Below are 24,813 nucleotides of genomic sequence, written 5' to 3'. Positions count from 1 at the left end.
CTCTTTTTCACCTCTTGCACCTTTCTCTTGACCTCCTGTCTCTTTCTTTTATACATCTCCCACTCAATTGCATTTTTTCCCTGCAAAAATCGTCCAAATGCCTCTCTCTTCTCTTTCACTAATACTCTTACTTCTTCATCCCACCACTCACTATATATATATATATATATATCTTTTTTTTTTTTTATACTTTGTCGCTGTCTCCCGCATTTGCGAGGTAGCGCAAGGAAACAGACGAAAGAAATGGCCCAACCCCCCTCATACACATGTATATACATACGTCCACACACGCAAATATACATATCTACACAGCTTTCCACGGTTTACCCCAGACGCTTCACATGCCTTGATTCAATCCACTGACAGCACGTCAACCCCGGTATACCACATCGCTCCAATTCACTCTATTCCTTGCCCTCCTTTCACCCTCCTGCATGTTCAGGCCCAGATCACACAAAATCTTTTTCACTCCATCTTTCCACCTCCAATTTGGTCTCCCTCTTCTCCTTGCTCCCTTCACCTCCGACACATATATCCTCTTGGTCAATCTTTCCTCACTCATTCTCTCCATGTGCCCAAACCACTTCAAAACACCCTCTCCTGCTCTCTCAACCACGCTCTTTTTATTTCCACACATCTCTCTTACCCTTACGTTACTCACTCGATCAAACCACCTCACACCACACATTGTCCTCAAAAATCTCATTTCCAGCACATCCATCCTCCTGCGCACAACTCTATCCATAGCCCACGCCTCGCAACCATACAACATTGTTGGAACCACTATTCCTTCAAACATACACATTTTTGCTTTCCGAGATAATGTTCTCGACTTCCACACATTCTTCAAGGCCCCCAGAATTTTCGCCCCCTCCCCCACCCTATGATCCACTTCCGCTTCCATGGTTCCATCCGCTGCCAGATCCACTCCCAGATATCTAAAACACTTCACTTCCTCCAGTTTTTCTCCATTCAAACTCACCTCCCAATTGACTTGACCCTCAACCCTACTGTACCTAATAACCTTGCTCTTATTCACATTTACTCTTAACTTTCTTCTTCCACACACTTTACCAAACTCAGTCACCAGCTTCTGCAGTTTCTCACATGAATCAGCCACCAGCGCTGTATCATCAGCGAACAACAACTGACTCACTTCCCAAGCTCTCTCATCCCCAACAGACTTCATACTTGCCCCTCTTTCCAAAACTCTTGCATTTACCTCCCTAACAACCCCATCCATAAACAAATTAAACAACCATGGAGACATCACACACCCCTGCCGCAAACTTACATTCACTGAGAACCAATCACTTTCCTCTCTTCCTACACGTACACATGCCTTACATCCTCGATAAAAACTTTTCACTGCTTCTAACAACTTTCCTCCCACACCATATATTCTTAATACCTTCCACAGAGCATCTCTATCAACTCTATCATATGCCTTCTCCAGATCCATAAATGCTACATACAAATCCATTTGCTTTTCTAAGTATTTCTCACATACATTCTTCAAAGCAAACACCTGATCCACACATCCTCTACCACTTCTGAAACCACACTGCTCTTCCCCAATATGATGCTCTGTACATGCCTTCACCCTCTCAATCAATACCCTCCCATATAATTTACCAGGAATACTCAACACTTATACCTCTGTAATTTGAGCACTCACTCTTATCCCCTTTGCCTTTGTACAATGGCACTATGCACGCATTCCGCCAATCCTCAGGCACCTCACCATGAGTCATACATACATTAAATAACCTTACCAACCAGTCAACAATACAGTCACCCCCTTTTTTAATAAATTCCACTGCAATACCATCCAAACTTGCTGCCTTGCCGGCTTTCATCTTCTGCAAAGCTTTCACTACCTCTTCTCTGTTTACCAAATCATTTTCCCTAACCCTCTCACTTTGCACACCACCTCGACCAAAACACCCTATATCTGCCACTCTATCATCAAACACATTCAACAAACCTTCAAAATACTCACTCCATCTCCTTCTCACATCACCACTACTTGTTATCACCTCCCCATTTGCGCCCTTCACTGAAGTTCCCATTTGCTCCCTTGTCTTACGCACTTTATTTACCTCCTTCCAGAACATCTTTTTATTCTCCCTAAAATTTAATGATACTCTCTCACCCCAACTCTCATTTGCCCTTTTTTTCACCTCTTGCACCTTTCTCTTGACCTCCTGTCTCTTTCTTTTATACATCTCCCACTCAATTGCATTTTTTCCCTGCAAAAATCGTCCAAATGCCTCTTTCTTCTCTTTCACTAATACTCTTACTTCTTCATCCCACCACTCACTACCCTTTCTAATCAACCCACCTCCCACTCTTCTCATGCCACAAGCATCTTTTGCGCAATCCATCACTGATTCCCTAAATACATCCCATTCCTCCCCCACTCCCCTTGCTTCCATTGTTCTCACCTTTTTCCATTCTGTACTCAGTCTCTCCTGGTACTTCCTCACACAGGTCTCCTTCTCAAGCTCACTTACTCTCACCACCCTCTTCACCCCAACATTCACTCTTCTTTTCTGAAAACCCATACAAATCTTCACCTTAGCCTCCACAAGATAATGATCAGACATCCCTCCAGTTGCACCTCTCAGCACATTAACATCCAAAAGTCTCTCTTTTGCACGCCTGTCAATTAACACGTAATCCAATAACGCTCTCTGGCCATCTCTCCTACTTACATACGTATACTTATGTATATCTCGCTTTTTAAACCAGGTATTCCCAATCATCAGTCCTTTTTCAGCACATAAATCTACAAGCTCTTCACCATTTCCATTTACAACACTGAACACCCCATGTATACCAATTATTCCCTCAACTGCCACATTACTCACCTTTGCATTCAAATCACCCAACACTATAACCCGGTCTCGTGCATCAAAACCACTAACACACTCATTCAGCTGCTCCAAAAACACTTGCCTCTCTTGATCTTTCTTCTCATGCCCAGGTGCATATGCACCAATAATCACCCACCTCTCTCCATCAACTTTCAGTTTTACCCATATCAATCGAGAATTTACTTTCTTACACTCTATCACATACTCCCACAACTCCTGTTTCAGGAGTATTGCTACTCCTTCCCTTGCTCTTGTCCTCTCACTAACCCCTGACTTTACTCCCCAGACATTCCCAAACCACTCTTCCCCTTTACCCTTGAGCTTCGTTTCACTCAGAGCCAAAACATATATATTATTTTTTTTATTATACTCTGTCGCTGTCTCCCGCGTTTGCGAGGTAGCGCAAGGAAACAGACGAAAGAAATGGCCCAACCCCCCCCCATACACATGTATATACATACGTCCACACACGCAAATATACACACCTACACAGCTTTCCATGGTTTACCCCAGACGCTTCACATGCCTTGATTCAATCCACTGACAGCACGTCAACCCCGGTATACCACATCGCTCCAATTCACTCTATTCCTTGCCCTCCTTTCACCCTCCTGCATGTTCAGGCCCCGATCACACAAAATCTTTTTCACTCCATCTTTCCACTTCCAATTTGGTCTCCCTCTTCTCCTCGTTCCCTCCACCTCCGACACATATATCCTCTTGGTCAATCTTTCCTCACTCATTCTCTCCATGTGCCCAAACCACTTCAAAACACCCTCTTCTGCTCTCTCAACCACGCTCTTTTTATTTCCACACATCTCTCTTACCCTTACGTTACTTACTCGATCAAACCACCTCACACCACACATTGTCCTCAAACATCTCGTTTCCAGCACATCCATCCTCCTGCGCACAACTCTATCCATAGCCCACGCCTCGCAACCATACAACATTGTTGGAACCACTATTCCTTCAAACATACCCATTTTTGCTTTCTGAGATAATGTTCTCGACTTCCACACATTCTTCAAGGCCCCCAGAATTCTGCTCTCTCAACCACGCTCTTTTTATTTCCACACATCTCTCTTACCCTTACGTTACTCACTCGATCAAACCACCTCACACCACACATTGTCCTCAAACATCTCGTTTCCAGCACATCCATCCTCCTGCGCACAACTCTATCCATAGCCCACGCCTCGCAACCATACAACATTGTTGGAACCACTATTCCTTCAAACATACCCATTTTTGCTTTCCGAGATAATGTTCTCGACTTCCACACATTCTTCAAGGCCCCCAGAATTTTCGCCCCCTCCCCCACCCTATGATCCACGTCCGCTTCCATGGTTCCATCCGCTGCCAGATCCACTCCCAGATATCTAAAACACTTCACTTCCTCCAGTTTTTCTCCATTCAAACTCACCTCCCAATTGACTTGACCCTCAACCCTACTGTACCTAATAACCTTGCTCTTATTCACATTTACTCTGAACTTTCTTCTTCCACACACTTTACCAAACTCAGTCACCAGCTTCTGCAGTTTCTCACATGAATCAGCCACCAGCGCTGTATAATCAGCGAACAACAACTGACTCACTTCCCAAGCTCTCTCATCCCCAACAGACTTCATACTTGCCCCTCTTTCCAAAACTCTTGCATTTACCTCCCTAACAACCCCATATATATATATATATATATATATATATATATATATATATATATATATATATATATATATATATATATATATATATATATATATAATTTTTTTTTTATCTTTGTATTATTATTTTGCTTTGTCGCTGTCTCCTGCGTTAGCGAGGTAGCGCAAGAAAACATACGAAAGAATGGCCCAACCCACCCACATACACATGTATATACATACACGTCCACACACGCTTATATATATATATATATATATACATCTCAACGTATGCGTATATGTACACACACACACATATACATATATACACATGTACATACTTCATACTGTCTGCCTTTATTCATTCCTATCGCCACCTCGCCATACATGAAATAACAAACCCCTCACCCCTCATGTGAGCGAGGTAGCGCTAAGAAAAGACAACAAAGGCCACATTCGTTCACATTCACTCTCTAGCTGTCATGTAATAATGCACCAAAACCACAGCTCCCTTTCCACATCCAGGCCCCACAGAATTTTCCATGGTTTACCCCAGACACTTCACATGCCCTGGTTCAATCCATTGACAGCATGTCGACCCCAGAATACCACATCGTTCCAATTCACTTTATTCTTTGCATGCCTTTCACCCTCCTGCAAGTTCAGGCCCCCATCACTCAAAATCTTTTTCACTCAATCTTTCCACCTCCAATTTGGTCTCTCACTTCCCCTCGTTCCCTCCACCTCTGACACATATATCCTCTTTGTCAATCTTTCCTCACTCATTCTCTCCATGTGACCAAAAACCATTTCAAACAAACCCTCTTGTGCTCTCTCAACCACACTCTTTTTATTACCACACATCTCTCTTACCCTTTCATTACTTACTCGATCAAACCACCTCACATCAAAATATTGTCCTCAAACATCTCATTTTCCAGCACCAACCCAAAAACCCCAACACCACCCACATCCACCCCCCCCCCCAAACCCCCAAAACCCCAACCCCAAAAAACCACCCCAAACCCCACCCACCCACCCCCCACCCCCCCCCCAAACAAACCCCCCCCCAAACCCAACCAACCCCACCCCAACCCCCCACAACCCAACCCACCCCCCCACCCACCAAAATCCCAACCACCACCCCCCCACCCCCAACAAACCCCCCCACCCAACCCCCAACCCACCACCCCCCAACCCCACACACCCCCCCCCCAAACCCCCACCAACCCCCACCCCACCCCCAACCACCACACCACAACACCACCCAAACACCAACCACCCCACCAACCCCCAAACAACCCCCCCACAAACAACACCACCACCACCCACCAACACACCCCCAACCCCAACCCCCCACAACCCACACACCCCCCAAAACCTCCCCACCCAACAAAAAACCCAACCACCCAAAAACCCACCCACCACCCCCACAAAAACAAAATCCCACACAAAAAAACCACACACACACCAACCACCAATACCAACCACAAAACCACAACCAAAAAAAAACACCCACCCCAACCACCAAACCACAAACAAACCCAACCACCACCCCACAAAAACCAAACCCCAACCCACAACCCACAAAACCACCCCAACCACCACAAAACCCCAACCACCACACCAACCCAAACCAACACACCCACCAACCCCCAACAAAAAAAACCCAAAACACCCCAAAACAAATCCACACACCACCAATCCAACCCAACCAACAAACCCACACCAACACCAACAAAAAAACACCCAACCACAACAAAACAACAACCAAAAAACAAACCACAAAAATCCCACACCCACTACCCAAAAACCAAAAACAACCAACAAACCCACCCCACACCACCACCAACCAAACAACCACCAAACAAACCACAAACACATCCACAACCCACAACAAACCCAAAACACAAACCAAATCCAACACACCAACCAAAACCAAAGAAATCCAAACAACCCCACAACACCAAAAAAAACCCAAACACAAACACCACCAAAAAACCCAAAACAACCCAAACCCACCCCAAAAAACATCCACCACACAACCAAAACCCAAACAAAAAAACCACAAAAAAACAAAAAACAAACCACCCAAACAATCCACAACCAAACACCAACCAAAACCCATCACAACAACCATATCCAAACCAAACCCACCAAATAATCCAAAAACAAAAACAACCCACACACAACCATAAAAAACCTCACAACACAACCAAACAAAACACCCACACCACACAACAAAAACCACATCCAAACCAAAAACCAACCCCACCAAAACCAACCAAAAAAACCCCCACATAACCACTCACCCAACAACAAAAAACAAAACCCAACAAAACCACATACCAAACCCACTCCAAAAAACACCAAACAACCAAACCGAACACCCCACAACCAAAACACCTAAAAACACAAAAAACCAAAACCACAAACAACCAACACCACCAAAAAACACAAAACCAACAAACACCAAAAATCCCAAACCAAAAAATCAACCAACAACACATCCACCCACCACCATAACCAACCACCAACCAAACAAACCACCAAAACCAAAAACCACAAAAAACACAAAAAAAAACCAAACTCAAACCAACAAACCAAACATCCAACCAAAACCAAAAAAACACAAATACCAAAAACCCAACAAAAACAAAAAATCACCACAAAACAATCACCTAACAACACCCCCAAAAAAAAAAACCACAAAAACAAACAACAAAACAAACCACCACCACAACAAAATCCCAACAAACCAAAACAAAACCAAATCCCATAAACAACAACCAAACCCCCATCCACACCACCCACCACACCCCCCCACCCCACCCACCCCCCAACCCACACCAAAACCCACCACCCCAACCCAACCCCCCCCACCACCCACAAACCCAACCAACCACCCCACAAACCCCAACCCCACCAACCACCCAAACCCAACCCACCCCCACACCCCCCCCCCACACCCCAACCCCCACCACCCCAACCACCATACCACACACCCAAACCACCAACAAAAAACCACCCCAACCACCCCCCACACCCCACCAAAACAACCCAACCAACCCCACCACCAACCACCCCACCCACACCCACCCACACCCCACCAAAAACACCACCCCCCACCCAACCCCCCCACCCCCCCCCACCCCCCCCCCACCACACCCACCCACCAAAACTCCCCCACACCCCCCCCCCACCCACCCCACCATCAAACCACCCCCCAACACCCCCCCCCACCACCCCCCCCCCACCCCACCCCCCCCCACTCACCCCCCCCACCCACCCACCACGCAACATCCCCCACCCACCCAAAAACCCCCCAACCCCACCCCACCCCCAACAACCACACCAACCCAACCCACCAACCACCCCCCCAACCCCCACAAAAAACCACCCCAAAAAACCCACACAACAAACCCCCCACCCCAAACACCCCAACAAAAACCCCCAACACCACCCCCCCCCCCCAACCCAACCACAACCAAAAACCCACAAAAAAAACACACAACCAAAAAACATCCACCACAAAAACCACACCCACCCAACCAACCCAAAACCCAAAAACAACCAAACCAATCCCAACAAAAACCACCCAACCAAAAAAAAACCCAAAACAACAACCAAAAACCAAACCCCCACCCCCACCCAAACCCCAAACCCCCCAACAAAAACCCATCCAAAAACACCCCACCCCCAACAAACCCAAACAAACCAAACAACACCACCAACAAAACCAAACCAACACCACCACAAAACACAAAAAAACACCAAAAACCACCCACCAAAAAAAAGCCAAAAAGACCAAAAAACCACCCAAACCAAAAACACACCCCCACCAAAAACCAAAACCAAAATCCCAAACCATAAACAAAAACCAAACCAAAACATCCCAACCCAAACCCCCAAACAAACCAAAAAACCCCAAACAAAAAAACCAACTAACCCACCCCCCAACAACAACAAAAACCAAACCCAACCAAAAAAACCACAAACCCAAACACCAACCAACCAAAACCAAAAAAACCAAAAACAACAATCCCCCAAAACCAACCCCCAAAAAAACCCAAACCACACCCCCCACCAACCACCCCAACCAAAACTCTATCTATAGCCCATGCCTCGCAACCACATATCATTGTTGGAACCACTATTCCTTCAAACATAGCCATTTTTGCTTTCGAAGATAACGTTCTCCACTTCCTCACATTCTTCACTGCTCCCAAAACTTTTGCCCCCTCCCCCACCCTATGATTCACTTCCGCTTCCTTAGTTCATCCGCTGCCAATTCCACTCCCAGATATCTAAAACACTTCACTTCCTCCAGTTTTTCTCCATTCAAACTTACCTCCCAATTTCTTGTCCCTCAACCCTACTGTACCTAATAACCTTGCTCTTATTGACAATTACTCTCAGCTTTCTTCTTTCAAAAACTTTACCAAACTCAGTCACCAGCTTCTGCAGTTTCCCACCTGAATCAGCCAACAGTGTTGTATCATCAGCGAACAACAACTGACGCACTTCCCAAGCTCTCTCATCCCCAACAGACTGCATACTTGACCCTCTTTCCAAAACTCTTGCATTCACCTGCCTAACAACCCCATCCATAAACAAATTAAACAACCATGGAGACATCAAGCACTCCCTGCCACAAACCAATATTCACTAAGAACCAATCACTTTCCTCTCTTCCTACACATACACATGCCTTCCATCCTCGATAAAAACTTTTCACTGCTTCTAACAACTTGCCTCCCACACCATATATTCTTAATACCATCCAAAGAGCATCTCTGTCAACTCTATCACATGCCTTCTCCAGATCCATTAATGCTACATTCAAATCCATCTGATTTTCTAAGTATTTCTCACATACATTCTTCAAAGCAAACACCTGATCCATCCACACATCCTCTACCACTTCTGAAACCACACTGCTCTTCCCAAATCTGATGATCTGTACATGCCTTCACCCTCTCAATCAATACCCTCCCATATAATTTACCAGGAATACTCAACAAACATACCTCTGTAATTTGAGCACTCACTTTTGACACCTTTGCCTTTATAGAATGGCACTATGCTAGCATTCCGCCAATCATCACGCACCTCACCATGAGTCATGCATGCATTAAATAATCTTACCAACCAGTCAACAATACAGTCACCCCCTTTTTTAATAAATTCCACTGCAATACCATCCAAATCCGCTGCCTTGCGGGCTTTCATGTTCTGCATAGCTTTTACTACCTCTTCTCTGTTTACCAAACCATTCTCCGTAACCCTCTGACTTTTCACACCACCTCGACCAAAACACCCTATATCTGCCACATTCAACAAACCTTCAAAATACTCACTCCATCTCCTTCTCTCATCACCACTACTTGTTATCACCTCCCTATTAGACCCCTTCACTGATGTTCCCATTTGTTCCCTTGTCTTAAGCACTCTATTTACCTCCATCCAAAATACCTTTTTATTCTCCCTAAAATTTAATGATACTCTCTCACCCCAACTTTCATTTGCCCTCTTTTTCACCTCTTGCACCTTTCTCTTGACCTCCTGCCTCTTTCATTTATACATCTCCCACTCATTTGCATTATTTCCCTGGAAAAAAACGTCCAAATGCCTAACTCTTTTCTTTCACTAATAATCTTACTTCTTCATCCCACCACTCGCAACCCTTTCTAACCTGCCAACCTCCCACGCTTCTCATGCCACAAGCATCTTTTCCACAAGCCATCATTGCTTCCCAAATACATCCTATTCCTCCCCCACTCCCCTTACGTCCTTTGTTCTCACCTTTTTCCATTCTGTACTCAGTCTCTCTTGGTACTTCCTCACACAAGTCTCTTTCCCAAGCTCACTTACTCTCAGCACTCTTTTCACCCCAACATTCTCTCTTCTTTTCTGAAAACCTCTACAAATCTTCACCTTCGCCTCCATGAGACAATGATCAGACATCCCTCCAGTTGCACCTCTCAGCACATTAACATACAAAAGTCTCTCTTCCGCACACCCATCAATCAACATGTGACTCCAATAAAGCTCTCTGGCCATCTCTCCTACTTACATATGTAAACTTATGTATATCTCTCTCTTTAAACCAGGAATTCCCAATCATCAGTAGTTTTTCAGCACGTTAATCTAAGTCTCTTAACCATTTCCATTTACAACAGTGAAAACCCAATGTACACCAATCATTCCCTTAACTGCCACATTACTCATCTTTGCATTCAAATCACCCATCACTATAACCCAGCCTCGTACATCAAAACTACTAACACACTTATTCAGCTGCTCCCAAACCACTTCCCTCTCATGATCTTTCCTCTCATGCACAGGTGCATATGCACCAATAATAACCCATCTCTCTCCATCCACTTTCAGTTTTAACCATATCAATCTTGAGTTTACTTTCTTCCACTCCTAACACTCCTGTTTCAGGAGTGTATATACATATATATATATATATATATATATATATATATATATATATATATATATATATATATATATATCTTTTTTTTTTTTTTTGCTTTGTCGCTGTCTCCCGCGTTTGCGAGGTAGCGCAAGGAAACAGATGAAAGAAATGGCCCAACCCACCCCCATACACATGTATATACACACGTCCACACACGCAAATATACATACCTACACAGCTTTCCATGGTTTACCCCAGACGCTTCACATGCCTTGATTCAATCCACTGACAGCATGTCAACCCCGGTATACGACATCGCACCAGTTCACTCTATTCCTTGCCCTCCTTTCACCCTCCTGCATGTTCAGGCCCCGATCACACAAAATCTTTTTCACTCCATCTTTCCGCCTCCAATTTGGTCTCCCTCTTCTCCTCGTTCCCTCCACCTCCGACACATATATCCTCTTGGTCAATCTTTCCTCACTCATTCTCTCCATGTGCCCACACCCCAGATATCTAAAACACTTCACTTCCTCCAGTTTTTCTCCATTCAAACTCACCTCCCAATTGAATTGACCCTCAACCCTACTGTACCTAATAACCTTGCTCTTATTCACATTTACTCTTAACTTTCTTCTTTCACACACTTTACCAAACTCAGTCACCAGCTTCTGCAGTTTCTCACATGAATCAGCCACCAGCGCTGTATCATCAGCGAACAACAACTGACTCACTTCCCAAGCTCTCTCATCCCCAACAGACTTCATACTTGCCCCTCTTTCCAAAACTCTTGCATTCACCTCCCTAACAACCCCATCCATAAACAAATTAAACAACCATGGAGACATCACACACCCCTGCTGCAAACCTACATTCACTGAGAATCAATTTTTCAATTTTCCAAAAGAAGGAACAGAGAAGGGGGCCAGGTGAGGATATTCCCTCAAAGGCCCAGTCCTCTGTTCTTAACGCTACGTCGCTATCGCGGGAAATGGCGAATAGTATATAAAAAAAAAAAAATATATATATATATATATATATATATATATATATATATATATGTATGTATATATTTGCGTGTGTGGACGTATGTATATACATGTGTATGGGGGTGTGTTGGGCCATTTCTTTCGTCTGTTTCCTTGCGCTACCTCGCAAATGCGGGAGACAGCGACAAAAAAAAGAAATATATATATATATATATATATATATATATATATATATATATATATATATATATATGGGAGCAGCTGAATGAGTGTGTTAGTGGTTTTGATGCACGAGACCGGTTCATAGTGATGGGTGATTTGAATGCAAAGGTGAGTAATGTGGCAGTTGAGGGAATAATTGGTATAAATGGGGTGTTCAGTGTTGTAAATGGAAATGGTGAAGAGCTTGTAGATTTATGTGCTGAAAAAGGACTGATGATTGGGAATACCTGGTTTAAAAAGCGAGATATACATAAGTATACTTATGTAAGTAGAGAGATGGCCAGAGAGCGTTATTGGATTACGTGTTAATTGACAGGCGTGCGAAAGAGAGACTTTTGGATGTTAATGTGCTGAGAGGTGCAACTGGAGGGATGTCTGATCATTATCTTGTGGAGGCTAAGGTGAAGATTTGTATGGGTTTTCAGAAAAGAAGAGTGAATGTTGGGGTGAAGAGGGTGGTGAGAGTAAGTGAGCTTGAGAAGGAGACCTGTGTGAGGAAGTACCAGGAGAGACTGAGTACAGAATGGAAAAAGGTGAGAACAATGGAAGTAAGGGGAGTGGGGGAGGAATGGGATGTATTTAGGGAATCAGTGATGGATTGCGCAAAAGATGCTTGTGGCATGAGAAGAGTGGGAGGTGGGTTGATTAGAAAGGGTAGTGAGTGGTGGGATGAAGAAGTAAGAGTATTAGTGAAAGAGAAGAGAGAGGCATTTGGACGATCTTTGCAGGGAAAAAATGCAATTGAGTGGGAGATGTATAAAAGAAAGAGACAGGAGGTCAAGAGAAAGGTGCAAGAGGTGAAAAAAAGGGCAAATGAGAGTTGGGGTGAGAGAGTATCATTAAATTTTAGGGAGAATAAAAAGATGTTCTGGAAGGAGGTAAATAAAGTGCGTAGGACAAGGGAGCAAATGGGAACTTCGGTGAAGGGCGCAAGTGGGGAGGTGATAACAAGTAGTGGTGATGTGAGGAGATGGAGTGAGTATTTTGAAGGTTTGTTGAATGTGTTTGATGATAGAGTGGCAGATATGAGCTGTTTTGGTCGAGGTGGTGTGCAAAGTGAGAGGGTTAGGGAAAATGATTTGGTAAACAGAGAAGAGGTAGTGAAAGCTTTGCGGAAGATGAAAGCCGGCAAGGCAGCATGTTTGGATGGTATTGCAGTGGAATTTATTAAAAAAGGGGGTGACTGTATTGTTGACTGGTTGGTAAGGTTATTTAATGTATGTATGACTCATGGTGAGGTGCCTAAGGATTGGCGGAATGCGTGCATAGTGCCATTGTACAAAGGCAAAGGGGATAAGAGTGAGTGCTCAAATTACAGAGGTATAAGTTTGTTGAGTATTCCTGGTAAATTATATGGGAGGGTATTGATTGAGAGGGTGAAGGCATGTACAGAGCATCAGATTGGGGAAGAGCAGTGTGGTTTCAGAAGTGGTAGAGGATGTGTGGATCAGGCGTTTGCTTTGAAGAATGTATGTGAGAAATACCTAGAAAAGCAAATGGATTTGTATGTAGCACTTATGGATCTGGAGAAGGCATATGATAGAGTTGATAGAGATGCTCTGTGGAAGGTATTAAGAATATATGGTGTGGGAGGAAAGTTGTTAGAAGCAGTGAAAAGTTTTTATCGAGGATGTAAGGCATGTGTACGTGTAGGAAGAGAGGAAAGTGATTGGTTCTCAGTGAATGTAGGTTTGCGGCAGGGGTGTGTGATGTCTCCATGGTTGTTTAATTTGTTTATGGATGGGGTTGTTAGGGAGGTAAATGCAAGAGTTTTGGAAAGAGGGGCAAGTATGAAGTCTGTTGGGGATGAGAGAGCTTGGGAAGTGAGTCAGTTGTTGTTCGCTGATGATACAGCGCTGGTGGCTGATTCATGTGAGAAACTGCAGAAGCTGGTGACTGAGTTTGGAAAAGTGTGTGGAAGAAGAAAGTTAAGAGTAAATGTGAATAAGAGCAAGGTTATTAGGTACAGTAGGGTTGAGGGTCAAGTCAATTGGGAGGTGAGTTTGAATGGAGAAAAACTGGAGGAAGTGCAGTGTTTCAGATATCTGGGAGTGGATCTGGCAGCGGATGGAACCATGGAAGCGGAAGTGGATCATAGGGTGGGGGAAGGGGCGAAAATCCTGGGGGCCTTGAAGAATGTGTGGAAGTCGAGAACATTATCTCGGAAAGCAAAAATGGGTATGTTTGAAGGAATAGTGGTTCCAACAATGTTGTATGGTTGCGAGGCGTGGGCTATGGATAGAGTTGTGCGCAGGAGGATGGATGTGCTGGAAATGAGATGTTTGAGGACAATGTGTGGTGTGAGGTGGTTTGATCGAGTGAGTAACGTAAGGGTAAGAGAGATGTGTGGAAATAAAAAGAGCGTGGTTGAGAGAGCAGAAGAGGGTGTTTTGAAGTGGTTTGGGCACATGGAGAGGATGAGTGAGGAAAGATTGACCAAGAGGATATATGTGTCGGAGGTGGAGGGAACAAGGAGAAGAGGGAGACCAAATTGGAGGTGGAAAGATGGAGTGAAAAAGATTTTGTGTGATCGGGGCCTGAACATGCAGGAGGGTGAAAGGAGGGCAAGGAATAGAGTGAATTGGAGCGATGTGGTATACCGGGGTTGACGTGCTGTCAGTGGATTGAAGCAGGGCATGGGAAGCGTCTGGGGTAAACCATGGAAAGCTGTGTAGGTATGTATATTTGCGTGTGTGGACGTATGTATATACATGTGTATGGGGGGGGTTGGGCCATTTCTTTCGTCTGTTTCCTTGCGCTACCTCGCAAACGCGGGAGACAGCAACAAAGTATAATAAAAAAAAAAAATATATATATATATATATATATATACATAATTTTTTTTTTGCTTTGTCGCTGTCTCCTGCGTTTGCGAGGTAGCGCAAGGAAACAGACGAAAGAAATGGCCCAACACACCCCCATACACATGTATATACATACACGTCCACACACGCAAATATACATACCTACAAAGCTTTCCATGGTTTACCCCAAACGCTTCACATGCCCTGATTCAATCCACTGACAGCACGTCAACCCCGGTATACCACATCGATCCAATTCACTCTATTCCTTGCCCTCCTTTCACCCTCCTGCATGTTCAGGCCCCGATCACACAAAATCTTTTTCACTCCATCTTTCCACCTCCAATTTGGTCTCCCACTTCTCCTCGTTCCCTCCACCTCCGACACATATATCCTCTTGCTCAATCTTTCCTCACTCATTCTCTCCATGTGCCCAAACCATTTCAAAACACCCTCTTCTGCTCTCTCAACCATCCTCTTTTTATTTCCACACATCTCTCTTACCCTTACGTTACTTACTCAATCAAACCACCTCACACCACACATCTCATTTCCAGCACATCCACCCTCCTGCGCACAACTCTATCCATAGCCCACGCCTCGCAACCATATAACATTGTTGGAACCACTATTCCTTCAAACATACCCATTTTTGCTTTCCGAGATAATGTTCTCGACTTCCACACATTCTTCAAGGCTCCCAGAATTTTCGCCCCCTCCCCCACCCTAGGATCATTTTCCGCTTCCATGGTTCCATCCGCTGCCAGATCCACTCCAGATATCTAAAACACTTCACTTCCTCCAGTTTTTCTCCATTCAAACTCACCTCCCAATTGACTTGACCCTCAACACTACTGTACCTAATAACCTTGCTCTTATTCACATTTACTCTTAACTTTCTTTTTCACACACTTTACCAAACTCAGTCACCAGCTTCTGCAGTTTCTCACATGAATCAGCCACCAGCGCTGTATCATCAGCGAACAACAACTGACTCACTTCCCAAGCTCTCTCATCCCCAACAGACTTCATACTTGCCCCTCTTTCCAAAACTCTTGCATTTACCTCCCTAACAACCCCATCCATAAACAAATTAAACAACCATGGAGATATCACACACCCCTGCCGCAAACCTACATTCACTGAGAACCAATCACTTTCCTCTCTTCCTACACGTACACATGCCTTACATCCTCGATAAAAACTTTTCACTGCTTCTAACAACTTGCCTTCCACACCATATATTCTTAATACCTTCCACAGAGCATCTCTATCAACTCTATCATATGCCTTCTCCAGATCCATAAATGCTACATACAAATCCATTTGCTTTTCTAAGTATTTCTCACATACATTCTTCAAAGCAAACACCTGATCCACACATCCTCTACCACTTTTGAAACCACACTGCTCTTCCCTAATCTGATGCTCTGTACATGCCTTCACCCTCTCAATCAATACCCTCCCATATAATTTACCAGGAATACTCAACAAACTTATACCTCTGTAATTTGAGCACTCACTCTTATCCCCTTTGCCTTTGTACAATGGCACTATGCACGCATTCCGCCAATCCTCAGGCACCTCACCATATATATAATATAATTTTTTTTTTCTTTTTTTTTAAACCATTCGCCATTTCCCACATTAGCGAGGTAGCGCTAAGAACAGAGGACTGGGCCTTTTTTGGAATATCCTCACCTGGCCCCCCTCTGTTCCTTCTTTTGGAAAATTTAAAAAAAAAACGAGAGGGGAGGAATTCCTGGGGATAGGGGTTTAAGAATACTTCCCACGTATTCCCTACGTGTCGTAGAAGGCGACTAAAAGGGGAGGGAGCGGGGGGCTGGAAATCCTCCCCTCTCGTTTTTTTTTTTTTAATTTTCCAAAAGAAGGAACAGAGGGGGCCAGGTGAGGATATTGCAAAAAAGGCCCAGTCCTCTGTTCTTAACGCTACCTCGCTAACGCGGGAAATGGCGGATAGTTTAAAAGAAAAGAAGAAAGATATATATATATATATATATATATATATATATATATATATATATATATATTTCCTTTTTTTTTTTTTTTTTATACTTTGTCGCTGTCTCCCGCGTTTCCGAGGTAGCGCAAGGAAACAGACGAAAGAAATGGCCCAACCCCCCCATACACATGTATATACATACGTCCACAAACGCAAATATACATACCTATATATATATATATATATATATATATATATACAGCTTTGCGGAATATGAAAGCTGGCAAGGCAGCAGGTTTGGATGGTATTGCAGACGAATTTATTAAAAAATGGGGTGACTGTATTGTTGACTGGTTGGTAAGGTTATTTAATGTATGTATGATTCATGATGAGGTGCCTGAGGATTGGCAGAATGCTTGCATAGTGCCAATGTACAAAGGCAAAGGGGATAAGAGTGAGCTCTCAAATTACAGAGGTATAAGTTTGTTGAGTATTCCTGGTAAATTATATGGAAGGGTATTGATTGAGAGGGTGAAGGCATGTACAGAGCATCAGATTGGGGAAGAGCAGTGTGGTTTCAGAAGTGGTATAGGATGTGTGGATCAGGTGTTTGCTTTGAAGAATGTATGTGAGAAATACTTAGAAAAGCAAATGGATTTGTATGTAGCATTTATGGATCTGGAGAAGGCATATGGTAGAGTTCATAGAGATGCTCTGTGAAAGGTATTACAAATATATGGTGTGGGAGGCAGGTTGTTAGAGGCAGTGAAAAGTTTTTATCGAGGATGTAGGCACGTGTCCGTGTAGGAAGATAGGAAAGTGATTGGTTCTCATTGAATGTAGGTTTCCGGCAGGGGTGTGTGATGTCTCCATGGTTGTTTAATTTGTTTATGGATGGGGTTGTTAGGGAGGTGAATGTAAGAGTTTTGGAAAGAGGGGCAAGTATGCTGTCTGTTGTGGATGAGAGAGCTTGGGAAGTGAGTCAGTCGTTGTTTGCTGATCATACAGCGCTGGTGGCTGATTCATGTGAGAAACTGCAGAAGCTGGTGACTGAGTTTGGTAAAGTGTGTGAAAGAAGAAAGTTAAGAGTAAATGTGAATAAGAGCAAAGTTATTAGGTACAGTAGGGTTGAGGGTCAAGTCAATTGGGAGGTGAGTTTGAATGGAGAAAAACTGGAGGAAGTAAAATGTTTTAGATATCTGGGAGTGGATCTGGCAGCGGATGGAACCATGGAAGCGGAAGTGAATCATAGGGTGGGGAGGGGGCGAAAATTCTGGGAGCCTTGAAGAATGTTTGGAAGTCGAGAATATTATCTCGGAAAGCAAAAAACGGGTATGTTTGAAGGAACAGTGGTTCCAACAATGTTGTATGGTTGCGAGGCGTGGGCTATGGATAGAGCTGTGTGCAGGAGGGTGGAAGTGCTGGAAATGAGATGTTTGAGGACAATATGTGGTGTGAGGTGGTTTGATCGAGTAAGTAATGTACGGGTAATAGAGATGTGTAGAAATAAAAAGTGTGGTTGAGAGAGCAGATGAGGGTGTTTTGAAAGGGTTTGGGCACATGGAGAGAATGAGTGAGGAAAGATTGACCTAGAGGATATATGTGTCAGAGGTGGAGGGAACGAGAAGTGGGAGACCAAATTGGAGGTGGAAAGATGGAGTGAAAAAGATTTTCAGTGATTGGGGCCTGAACATGCTGGAGGGTGAAAGGCGTTCAAGGAATAGAGTGAATTGGAACGATGTGGTATACTGGGGTCGACGTGCTTTCAATTGATTGATCCAGGGCATGTGAAGCGTCTGGGATAAACCATGGAAAGTTGTGTGGGGCCTGGATGTGGAAAGGGAGCTGTGGTTTCGGTGCACTATTACATGACAGCTAGAGACTGAGTGTGAACGAATGGGGCCTTTGTTGTCTTTTCCTAGCGCTACCTCGCACACACGAGGGGGGAGGGGGTTGTTATTCTATGTGTGGCGATAGGAATAAATAAAGGCAGACAGTATGAATTATGTACATGTGTATATATGTATATGTCTGTGTGTGTGTATGTATGTATACATTGAGATGTATAGGTATGTATATTTGCATGTGTGGACATGTATATATATACATGTGTATGTGGGTGGGTTGGGCCATTCTTTCGTCTGTTTCCTTGCACTACCTCGCTAATGCAGGAGACAGAAACAAAGCAAAATAAATATAAATCATTTTTTTTATATACTATTCGCCATTTCCCGCATTAGCGAGGTAGTGTTAAGAATAGAGGACTGAGCCTTTGAGGGAATATCCTCAACTGGCCCCCTTCTCTGTTCCTTCTTTTGGAAAATCAAAAACGAGAGAGGAGGATTTCCAGCCCCCACTATAAATACATATATTTTTGTTAACATACTTTGTCGCCGTCTCCTGCATTAGCGAGGTAGCGCAAGGAAACAGATGAAAGAATGGCCCAACCTTCCCACATACACCTGTATATACATATACGTCCACACACACACATATACATACCTATACATCTCAATGTAAACATATATATATAAACACAGACATACACACATATATATATACACATGTACTTAATTCATACTGTCTGCCTTTATTTATTCCTATCGCCACCTCGCCACACATAGAATAACAACCCCCTCCCCCCTCGTGTGTGTGAGGTAGCGCTAGGAAAAGACAACAAAGGCCCCATTCGTTCACACTCAGTCTCTAGCTGTCATGTAATAGTGCACCGAAACCACAACTCCCTTTCCACATCCAGGCCCCACACAACTTTCCATGGTTTATCCCAGACGCTTCACATGCCCTGGATCAATCAATTGAAAGCACGTCGACCCCAATATACCACATCGTTCCAATTCACTCTATTCCTTGAACGCCTTTCACCCTCCAGCATGTTCAGGCCCCAATCACTGAAAATCTTTTTCACTCCATCTTTCCACCTCCAATTTGGTCTCCCACTTCTCGTTCCCTCCACCTCTGACACATATATCCTCTAGGTCAATCTTTCCTCACTCATTCTCTCCATAGGACCCCCTTCCCCTGAATGTGCGTGGGGTAGCGCTAGGAAAAGACAACAAAGGTCACATTCGTTTTCACTCAGTCTCTAGCTGTCATGTATAATGCAGTGAAACCACAGCTCCCTTTCCACATCCAGGCCCCACAAAACTTTCCATGGTTTACCCCAGACACTCCACATGCCCTAGTTCAATCCATTTACAGCACGTCCACCCCAGTATACCACATCATTCCAATTCACTCTATTCCTTGCACACCTTTCACCCTCCTGCATGTTCAGGCCCCGATCACTCAAAATCTTTTTCACTCCATCTCTCCACCTCCAATATGGTCTCCCACTTCTCCTCGTTCCCTCCACCTATGACACATATATCCTCTTTGTCAATCTTTCCTCACTCATTCTCTCCATGTAACCAAACCATTTCAAAACACCCTCTTCTGCTCTCTCAACCACACTCTTTTTATTACCACACATTTCTCTTTCCCTTTCATTATTTACTCAATCAAACCACCTCACACCACATATTGTCCTCAAACGTCTCATTTCCAGCACATCCATCCTCATCCGCACAACTCCATCCATATCCCACGCCTTGCAACCATATATCATTGTTGGAACCACCATTCCTTCAAAGATACCCATTTTTGCTTTCCAAGATAACGTTCTCAACTTCCACACATTTTTCAACACTCCTAGAACTTCCGCTTCCATGGTTCCATCCACTGCCAAATCCACTCCCAGATATCTAAAACACTTCACTTCCTCCAGTTTTTCTCCATTCAAACTTACCTCCCAACTGACTTGACTCTCAACCCTACTGCACCTAATTACCTTGCTCTTATTCACAATTCCTCCCAATTGACTTGTCCCTCACATTTACTCTCAGCTTTCTTCTTTCACACACTTTACCAAACTCAGTTATCAGCTTCTGCAGTTTTTCACACGAATCAGCCACCAGTGCTGTATCATCAGTGATCACCAACTGACTCACTTTCGAAGCTCTCTCATCCACAACAGACTACATGCTTGCCCCTCTTTCCAAAACTCTTGCATTCACCTCCCTAACAACCCCATCCATAAACAAATTAAACAAACATGGAGACATCACGCACCCCTACTGCAAACCAACATTCACTAAGAACCAATCACTTTCCTCTCTTCCTACACGTACACATGCCTTACATCCTCGATAAAAACTTTTCACTGCTTCTAACAACTTGCCTCCCACACCATATACTTTTAATATTTTCTACAGAGCATCTCTATCAACCCTATCATATGCCTTCTCCAGATCCATAAATGCTACATACAAATCCATTTGCTTTTCTAAGTATTTCTCATATACATATTTCAAAGCAAACACCTGATCCACACATCCTCTACCACTTCTGAAGCCAAACAGCTCTTCTCCAATCTGATGCTCTGTACATGTCTTCACCATCTCAATCAATATCCTCCCACATAATTTCCCAGGAATACTCAACAACCTTATACCTCTGTAATTTGAGCACTCACTTTTATCCCCTTTGCCTTTGACCAATGGTACTCTGCAAGCATTCCGCCAATCCTCGGGCACCTGAGTCATACATACATTAAATAATCTTACCAACCAGTCAACAATACAGTCACCCCCTTTTTTAATAAATTCTACTGCAATACCATCCAAACCCTCTGCATTGTTGGCTTTCATCTTCTGCAAAGCTTTTACTACCTCTTCTCTGTTTACCAAATCATTTTCCCTAAGCCTCTCACTTTGCACACCACCTCGACCAACACACCCTATATCTGCCACTCTATCACCAAACACATTCAACAAACCTTCAAAATACTCACTCCATCTCCTCACATCACCACTACTTATCACCTCCTCATTTGCCCCCTTCACTGATGTTCCCATTTGTTCCCTTGTCTTACGCACTTTATTTCCAAAACATCTTTTTATTCTCCCTAAAATTTAATGAAACTCTCTCACCCCAACTCTCATTTGCCCTCTTTTTCACATCATGCATCTTTCTCTTGACATACTGCCTCTTTCTTTTATACATCTCCCACTCATTTGCATAATTTCCCTGCAAAAATTGTCGAAATGCCTCTCTCTTCTCTTTCGCTAACAATCTTACTTCTTCATCCCACCAATCACTACCCTTTCTAATCTGCCCACCTCCTACGCTTCTCATGTCAAAAGCATCTTTTGCGCAAGCCATCAATGCTTCCCTAAATACATCCCATTCCTCCCCCACTCTCCTTGCGTCCTTTTTTCTCACCCTTTTCCATTCTGTACTCAGTCTCTCTTGGTACTTCTTCACACAAGTCTCCTTCCCAAGCTCACTTACTCTCACCACTCTCTTCACCCTAACATTCTATTTTCTTTTCTGAAAACCTCTACATATCTTCAACTTTGCTTCCACAAGATAATGATCAGACATCCCTGCAGTTGCACCTCTCAACACATTAACATCCGAAAGTATCTTTTTCGCGCGCCTGTCAATCAACACGTAATCCAATAACACTCTCTGGCCATCTCTCCTACTTACATATGTATACTTATGTGTATCTCTCTTTTTAAACCAGGTATTCCCAGTCACCAGTCCTTTTTCAGCAAATAAATCTACAAGCTCTTCACCACTTCCATTTACAACAATGAACACCTCATGTACACCAATTATTCCCTCAACTGCCACATTTTTCACCTTTGCATTCAAATCACCCATCATTATAACCCGGTCTTGTGCATCAAAACTACTAACACACTCACTCAGCTGCTTCCAAAACACTTGCCTTTCATGATCTTTCTTCTCATGCCCAGGTGCATATGCACCAATAATCACCCATCTCTCTCCATCCACTTTCAGTTTTACCCATATCAATCTAAAGTTTACTTTCTCACACTCTATCACATACTCCCACCACTCCTGTTTCAGGAGTAGTGCTACTCCTTCCTTGCTCTTGTCCTCTCACTAACCCCTGACTTTACTCCCAAGACATTCCCAAACCACTCTTCCCCTTTACCCTTGAGCTTCATTTCACTCTGAGCCAAGACATCCAGGTTCCTTTCCTGAAACATACTACCTATCTCTTCTTTTTTCTCATCTTGGTTACATCCACACACATTTAGACACCTAAATCTGAGCCATCAAGGAGGATGAACACTCCCCACGTGAATCCTTCTTCTGTTTCCCCTTTTAGAAAGTTAAAATACAAGGAGGGGAGGGTTCCTAGCCCCCCACTTCCCTCCCCTTTAGTCACGTTCTACGACACGTGAGGAATGCGTGGGAAGTATTTTTTCCTCCCTATCCCCAGGGATAGGATATATATATATATATATATATATATATATATATATATATATATATATATATATATATATATATATATCTTTCTTTTCTTTCATACTATTCGCCATTTCCCGCATTAGCGAGGTAGCGTTAAGAACAGAGGACTGGGCCTTAGAGGGAATATCCTCACCTGGCCCCCTTCTCTGTTCCTTCTTTTAGAAAATTAAAAAAAAAACGAGAGGAGAGGATTTCCAGCCACCTGCTCCCTCCCCTTTTAGTAGCCTTCTATGACATGCAGGGAATATGTGGGATGTATTCTTTCTCCCCTATCCCCAGGGATAATATATATATATATATACATATATATATCATATGGTTGCGAGGCGTTCGCTATAGATAGAGTTGTGTGGAGGAGGGTGGATGTGCTGGAAATGAGATGTTTGAGGACAATATGTGGTGTGAGGTGGTTTGATTGAGTAAGTAATGAAAGGGTAAGAGAGATGTGTCACCAAAGGGAATTCCCTTAACATTAGTAAACAAGTTACTTACTTGAGATTCTGTATTATGGGAGAGGAGTTCATATCCCCAGATGCATTTATATTTGCTGCATTTAACACTTGCGACAATGTATTTTCATATTCACGATTTACCAGGAACACCTGCAAAGAGAAACATTTCATTATTGCTGCAAGGACCAAAAATTAGCCCAACAAACACCCATCAGAAGGCTCACTCCACAAACAAACACAAGTCACACTTTTCGATCCATGCTCTGGACATCACCCATCTCTTCTACAACTCTACAAAAAATATTTCAACACATCTGAAGACCTTTCATGCAACAACTACTATGAAGAAAATGAATAATTACACATCAATTGCTCTGCACACATATTACATTTTATGAGCTATGGTCCAGACCAATGGATGTAGACAGCTTCCTAAGCAATGCAGAAGCGTCATAATGATAGGAGCAACTTCTGGAGCAGAAAGTTATTGTGATATATATAAACATATTATTCTTTTTATCATATTGATCGCCATCTCAAACATCAGCGAGGTAGTGCCAGGAAAGAGACGAAGAATGGCCCATCCACTCATAAACACAGACACATAAACACCCATACACATATTTTTTTTTTTCCTTTTTTTTTTGCTTTGTTGCTGTCTCCCGCGTTTGCGAGGTAGTGCAAGGAAACAGACGAAAGAAATGGCCCAACCCACCCCTATACACATGTATATACATACGTCCACACACGCAAATATACATACTACACAGCTTTCCATGGTTTACCCCAGACGCTTCACATGCCTTGATTCAATCCACTGACAGCACGTCAACCCCGGTATACCACATCGCTCCAATTCACTCTATTCCTTGCCCTCCTTTCACCCTCCTGCATGTTCAGGCCCCGATCACACAAAATCTTTTTCACTCCATCTTTCCACCTCCAATTTGGTCTCCCTCTTCTCCTCGTTCCCTCCACCTCCGACACATATATCCTCTTGGTCAATCTTTCCTCACTCATTCTCTCCATGTGCCCAAACCATTTCAAAACACCCTCTTCTGCTCTCTCAACCACGCTCTATTTA

At 43.5% G+C, this 24,813-nt stretch overlaps 1 protein-coding gene across 2 annotated transcripts in view; it reads right to left on the bottom strand.

The window, feature by feature from the left end:
- The window catches only part of LOC139750904 (TAF5-like RNA polymerase II p300/CBP-associated factor-associated factor 65 kDa subunit 5L), a 233,290-nt gene that overhangs the window by 133,776 nt on the left and 74,701 nt on the right, over nucleotides 1-24,813 (bottom strand). For both annotated transcript variants that reach the window (XM_071665789.1, XM_071665788.1), the window contains exon 2: nucleotides 23,770-23,879. In XM_071665789.1, the coding sequence (XP_071521890.1) occupies nucleotides 23,770-23,879 (110 nt within the window). The remainder of the gene's footprint in view (nucleotides 1-23,769; nucleotides 23,880-24,813) is intronic.

This window comes from Panulirus ornatus, chromosome 10, assembly GCF_036320965.1.
Source record: "Panulirus ornatus isolate Po-2019 chromosome 10, ASM3632096v1, whole genome shotgun sequence".
Taxonomy (NCBI): Eukaryota; Metazoa; Arthropoda; class Malacostraca; order Decapoda; family Palinuridae; genus Panulirus; species Panulirus ornatus.
This window is presented reverse-complemented; position numbering and strand designations above follow the sequence as displayed.